A 7,223-nucleotide genomic window follows, 5' to 3' on the forward strand; every position below is an offset into this window, starting at 1 on the left:
CTAGTACATAACTCACAAAGAAAGAGCAGTGAGATGGCCATGCCATTATCAAATAGGCATAAGAGACCTGACAGGAATCGTAATTACTTGTCGGAAGATGAAACCCTAGCCTTACTCAGGGCATATGAGCCTACGGATTGTAGTAGAGGGGAGGAAATAAGAACAGTACCAATCAACGCTAATAGAACATCCAGACATAATGAAAGGAAACCCAACCTTAACAACTTACATCAGGTCCAGCTAACCACGAACTCGCAAAAGCCGAACCCTAGTAGCTCAGGGAAACCTGTGAAATGCCTACTGATTAACTGTCGGTCCGCAGCAAAACATACATCATACACCGCTGCCCTAATCATTAGCCAGGAAATTGACCTGACAATCCTAACTGAAACATGGCCTTTGGAATCCTCGTCCCCATTTATGGATCTTCTAGTGCCCCCTCATTACAACATTGTGAGATTGGATAGACCAAAAAAGACAGGAGGTGGTATAGCCTGCATCCATGATTGGACATAGAGGTCAGCCAAATACAATCCGATCCACTCGAATTCTGTGAATATCTAGGTCCTAATATAAGATCAGCAGACAATCAAAGGTGCAACCTTCATGCTCTCTACCACCAACCAGGAAACAATGCTACTTTCATAGACCAATTAATGGAGATCATAACAGCTAACTATAACACTCACTCTAATAACATATTCCTAGGTGATTTTAATTTACACTGGGACGTCAATAATGACAAACAGGTCAACACTCTCAAAGACTTTTTATCTGAACTAAACCTCACCCAAGCCTGCACACAGCCAACACACTCAAAAGGAGCTACGTTAGACTGGATAATATCGAGAAATTAAGATATTTCAATCCACTCAATTGTTCCGTGCGACTGGTCGGATCACCATGCCATAACCTTTCTGATATCCAACGTGAAAAAGAACAAGACCTCACAACCTATCAAACTCAAAAAGTGGACTCTGGATACTAAATACTCGAACATTGAACTTTTAGTAGAAAGATGTGAGAAGGACCTAAATCCACCTAACAACCTACAGAATGTGAATGATCTAACTGATCACTAAACTACATCAGTAACGAATATAGTCAATGCAACCATGCCACTAAAACTGAAAAGAGTCACAGAAAAGATGAAAAATCCATGGTTTAATGGGACACTGAATGAATGAAGATAGGCGGAAACTAAGAGTTGCTGAAAGAAAATGGAGACAACACCCATCATCCCCCAAACTGAAATCCCTCAAAATCAGAAACGAATACAACAAAAAGATCCTCAATTCCAAAAAGGAATTTATTAGATCAGAACTGGATAACACCAAAAACAGACCACGGAAACTATTCAAGATCTTAAAACAACAATCCAATAAGCTGGCCAAATCTGCCCATGAAACTACAAAAAACGCGGCTGTGTTTTGAGGAATTCTCAACATTCTTAACCGACCAGGCCAACACGCTAGAAATTGAGCTCAGGAGAGCAGCAGACAACCTTCCCATCCAACCACTCTCACTGATAAATATCACCTAGAATATCGGCCATAATAAGACAAAAAACAAGGCTCAATGGGATACCTTCAAACTATATGACCAAAATACCATCGCCAAAACGCGCTTGGATATCAAACCTAATAACCACTATAACAACCCACTCCCCTCAAAATATATGAAAGAAATCAGCCATATTGTCATTCCAATATGGACAAAAATAATAAATGCCTCTCTATCCCAAGGGATCCTTCCAGATTGCCTAAAAACAGGGCTAGTTGTCCCCATCATCAAAAAACCTACAGATCCTAATAACTTTCACCCAGTGACCAATATTTCATTACTTGCCAAATTAATTGAGAAATACGTGCAAAATCAACTGAGCCATCACATTGCCAATATCACGCTACTGGACGATTGCCAGGGATTCAGAACAGGACACAGCACGGAAACAGCGATACTACATATTATCGATGACTCATTACAGGCCCTAGACCATAATCGAACATGTCTACTAGTCCTTCTTGACCTGTCTTCTGTATTTGACATGGTAAATCATGAAAAACTACTAACCAGGCTTCATGACAGGATGGGAATGTCTGGAAACGTACTGAAATGGTTTGAATCCTTCCTTCAAAATAGAACGCAAAGATTCCTGGTCAACCAGACACTATCACCATCACGCCCTCGCTCAATTGGAGTCCCCCAAGGATCTACGCTATTTCCATCACTATTCAACTTGTATGTTGAACCTTTTACAGAAATTCACTGAAACTCGAAGATTTCCTATCACATGTACGCAGACGACACGCAGATATACATCAGGATCACGTCTCTGGAAGACATCAAGTTAATGAATGAGGCATTAAAAAGTGTCATTACAATGGTTAACTCGCAATCCGCTGAAGCTAAATGCACAAAAAACAGAATTCCTATTAATCTCACCACCAAAGAACCACACAGAAGTGAAGGAATGGACCAAACTGATCATAGGATTAAATGTCACCCCAACTCTAGTGGACTCAGCGAAATCACTAGGATTCTCGCTGGATGAGAACCTAGACCACATCAAAACAATGACAAAAAGTGCCCGTTTTCATTTGAACTAGATTACAAAATTGAAACCATTAATTTCTACGGCGGATCTCAAACTGCCAGTCCAATCCTTGGTTATCTCGAGGATTGAATATGGATGTACAACCTTAGCAGGGCTACCAAAAATTCCCACAGCACCACTAAAAGCATGCCTCAGTGCAGCTGCAAGACTCATCTCCATATCGAGAAAATTCGACCATATATCTCCACACCTGAAAGCTTTAAAATGGCTAGCTTATGAAGCCAGGATCCAACTAAAAATGGCATGTATTACCCACAAAGCGCTCCACTACAATGCACCGAGATATCTGGCACAGACAATTGAGTAAACAGGAGGAAGCAGGAGTGCCAAGGAGCTGTTGCTGAGACCACCCATCTTCCGGAAGAAGAAAACATATGATAGAGCTTTCTCAGGAGCAGCCCCCAGAATCTGAAACTCACTCCCTCCAAACATTAGGAAAATTCCAAACATGGCATCATTTAAGAGGGAAGCTAAGATATTCCTAATGAGTAAGTCCCTTCTATAGACATGACAGTTCATCACTAAGCACCGTGACATAGATGTTACCAAACAGAACAGCAATGTAAGTAAAGAAAAGTCAGCAGCGATACCGGAGAGAACCACTGACGTACATACGTACGATACCACGTCTGATTTAGGAAGGGAGATTGCCTAGGCAAAATACACTCCAGAACTATTTGGTACTGGAAATCCCAGTATTCCTTGATACCAAGCTGTATCCTAAACTTACCTCATATGTCTGTATATATTTATGTTAACATTTATGGATGTATACTTGCCTACCTCATATCATTGTGAAACGTTCTATTATACAAGATGTATTGATAACCTACCTCATGTAATGTGAAGCGCTCTGATACCCAAGGGTCACGTTCGCGCTATACAAAACTCTTTAAATTAAAGAATTTAAATGGTGAGGCTGCACAGGCATGCCATATAATACACTCAAATCCTCACAATAACTCATTAAAACTATGGGACTATTCCCTAAATTTGAGGCTACAAATTTTACCGGAGCAACAGTGAAGGCTGTCAATATATAGAACTGCGTTGTTTGTCAGTAGTTGTGTCACCATAGGCACCTTACAATAAATCTAACTTCACCTGAATTGAACACAACCTCAAATGCCTCAGAAAATGGTAATGGTAATAAAGCTTTGGTGACAAATTTCACCTTCCATCATCCTTGAGAGCACAAATACAAACAAAAACATTCACATGTTCAGGGTCTAACAGCAAACTGTTCTTCAAGTCCACTGGCTCTGAAACGGTCAGAAAGTTCAAAGCAAACCAGTATGTCAACCTTCAGAACAGATTAAAAGGATAAGGGCAACACATGCTGAAATCTAGTACTTTAATGCTATATATGTTGACGTTCATGTGGCACAGATTAAATTATCGACAGCTGCCATTGTTTAAAGAAGCACCAGATTTACTTTTGAAAGTTCCAGACTGAAAATGCATGATTTTTAAAGTGCCACAGCACCAAAGGGAAAATAATGTTTTTTGTAGGTGCGGAGCCAGCTTTCATCAATAAAGCAGGTGCAAGTTCTATTGTCAAAACATTATTTTGATGGCATTTATATTTGTTTTCCTAGTTCAGAGATACTGTCACATTTCTGATTTAAATACGGTCTTCTCTTTAAATGCTTAGAAGTCACTTGAGCTAAATTCTGCCAGTGCCTTCACGCTGGTGCCTTAGAAAGCCACATTTTTTAAATCAGTTTTACCAGAAGAGTAGGTTATATGCTGCTTTTGGCCTCTTGTAAACCCTGCAGTGTAGTTGCCAGGGAGTTAGTTTTAATACTCTCCATTGTTCTTTTGCCATAGGTTTAGTCAGATTTTCACACGCAACAGGGAATGTAACTCTCTGCAGAAATATTCTTTCACAATATGGCTGTATATTAATGGAAGTACGTTACTTTTTGTCTGGACATTATGAGAGCTCTGAGTTTCAGACACACTATTAACTGTCTGTGCTGGCACAAACCCTGGTGCGCAATCATCAAAGACATCAATTGTGCGTTGGGATATCTTGTTTCCTCTAAGGTTATGGTGTCAAGACAAAAGTGAAGCTGCGTGTGTAAAAGAGAAACTGTATGCATACCCGCAGTGTAGTACCTCTTAAGGTATTCACAAAGGTTTGGGCATGCACTTGCTATAGCTATATCCCTGTCTCTGTTGCACACAAATTGAGATGCCATTAAGTTATACAAACAGCATTTTCATGTTGCACGTAGGAAGGAAAATAAAAGTGTGTAATTAATGTAAAATGAATATTTGTACACTAAAATAAAATTCTTTAGTTTTACACCCCCAAACATTGTTTATTATACTCATTGCACGTATTGTACAAGCTTAAGGTTAAGAAGATAAGCATAGTGTGGGAATACTACAACATTATGCTCATGCTTCACTCTTTTTAGGTGAATTTGAAGTATTGATAATTTCAATGTGTGTTGTAAGTATACATACTGAACAGAATGTACTTAAATTGTTTGTCAATCAGTCCAGAGAGATTATCTATTGCAAATTTCAGTATAGCAGTTGCATCTCATTTCGCCTAATTTATTCCACTTCACAACTTTTTGAACCAGCAGTTGTAATAATAAATAATATATAGTAATTTATTTTACACAATATATTGTGTTCATGACAAAATGCATGTAATCCCCCCATTATTAACATATGCTTTCTGTGACTCTTCTCATTTTTAGAGCCAACCCAATCGCTGGGAAGGTGTCTTAACAGGAATACAGAAAAGATCATACAAGACTGGCTTGCTTCTCCGCATAAAAAATACTCTGCAACACTTTGAAAAGTGAGATGCATTTTGTGTGAAAAATAATTATAGACCAAATCGATTAAATATTCTAAAATGGAAGGAAGAACATTTTAAAAAGGAATCTCACCCATGCTTGTCCCCACATTCAAGTGGTACTGAAGACCTTCGTTTAGTGCTTGTCAAAGAAAGCTGTGCATTTTCATTTTCTTTATCTGATTGTAATTAAAATGACAATTTTCAAAGAGACTATTTTGGAAGAAAGACTTAAATCTTCTTGCTACATCAGAGCAACAAAAGGAAATGGAATTTGACTATTCTTCATTTTGATATATTATCTTTTGATCTGCAATCCGTTGTACATACCTTGGCACAAGTCATCCTGGCTCTCTTCTCCTTGGATTTGGTCATTTGTGTTCCAAACATTTACATGGCTGTTCCATTTTCAAGACTGTGAACTTCACTCACTCAAATGAGTCGGAGAAAATTCCTTAGCAACATCTCCGCGTTGGAACGTTTGCGCCTGGTCAGTGTAAAGCAAAATTAGTTTACTTGTTGGAACTATTGAACATTGACTGAAATGGAGCACATCAGGGATTTTTGTGTTCTGCGTTGTGCATTGAGTTTACATTTGTGGTAAGAATGTATATAGCAATGAAGGGTGGTTGCGCCTCCTTTTTAAATGTCAGGTACACATTTCTTTGCCAGTACTATTAGAGCAAGCAGGTTGGTAGTTGTTTTATGTTAATAATAACAATTGCCCATTATCTAAACAATGAGAGAATATGCATGAAATGTTTGCCAACATCCATGTTTTTCCAATGCGTTATATTTTTAACATATGCATTATTGGACAATGACCAAGCCAACCTTGCAGCTCTTTGAATTATGATTCATGAAGATGCCCAAAATAACCACTTGGAGCACTTTAGTAATCTGGGCGGACCTGGGTTATATTTTTAGATACTTCGTATCTAGTTTTTCTCTTCTTTATGATCAGTTTAATGATCGTTTTTAATGTTATGTTATGAAAAATGCTTTAGTGAAAGATTATTTTGTTGATATATGTTTGTTGCTAGTAAAACCAAAGTAAGTTTATACTGGCACACTGACTATAGAATATTAAACTCTTGTACCTTATATCAAGGAGGCAAGGTTTAAGCAGAAGACAATCTGTGTAAATGTGCTTTAGAAGCCAGCGGCCCGTTTGAAATTGCAAGAGTAACTCTTCTCTTCTTCAGTATTAGCCATTGAGGTACTATAGACTGTGTTTCAAAATGGATATAATTGCATCTGTGCTTATGAAATACCACTCATTCCTTTTTTATTGTCTGTCCTTGGTAAAATGGTAACTTGTTCATGGCTTCACTGGGTTGTCAGTAAAGTTTCTCTCTATTTTAAAACCAGCTTTCAATCCAGTGTCCCACGGTTTGCACTGCATGGTTTAATGGACTATTTCTCTCAGCTTAAGCTTTTTGCATTTTTCTTTTGCTTTATATTACTCGCATGCGTTAGTAATTTTTTTAATGTTAGTTATTTTTCAGTTGGGGTCTGTTTGGTATCTCTAGCCCACTTTAGCAAAGCATTCCATAACCACCAAAATAGGCCTTCTAGAAAGGGGACATTGCCAGTTTGGATTCCCACTCAGCTAGATATTTAAATGGAGGAAGTGGATCTACATGCGAGGCCAGAAAGAATGACCATACTGGCCAATTTCTCCCACAATCTTCCACTCCCCGTACAATCATATAGTGTACAAACCGGCAAATGAGCACTCAAGAGACGTGCTTTTTTTGCCAGGGCATTGTTGACAGCTATCAGTGC

General features: G+C 38.5%; 1 protein-coding gene across 1 annotated transcript in view; it reads left to right on the top strand.

The window, feature by feature from the left end:
* RASA2 (RAS p21 protein activator 2) overlaps positions 1-6,802 on the top strand; it is a 619,199-nt gene extending 612,397 nt beyond the window's left edge. Inside the window, exon 24 of the mRNA XM_086943698.1 lies at positions 5,335-6,802. Within this exon, the coding sequence (XP_086799824.1) occupies positions 5,335-5,365 (31 nt within the window). The 3' untranslated portion in view covers positions 5,366-6,802. The remainder of the gene's footprint in view (positions 1-5,334) is intronic.
* Positions 6,803-7,223: the final 421 nt, after the last annotated feature.

Source organism: Lissotriton vulgaris, chromosome 11 (genome assembly GCF_964263255.1).
Source record: "Lissotriton vulgaris chromosome 11, aLisVul1.2, whole genome shotgun sequence".
In the NCBI taxonomy this organism is placed as follows: Eukaryota; Metazoa; Chordata; class Amphibia; order Caudata; family Salamandridae; genus Lissotriton; species Lissotriton vulgaris.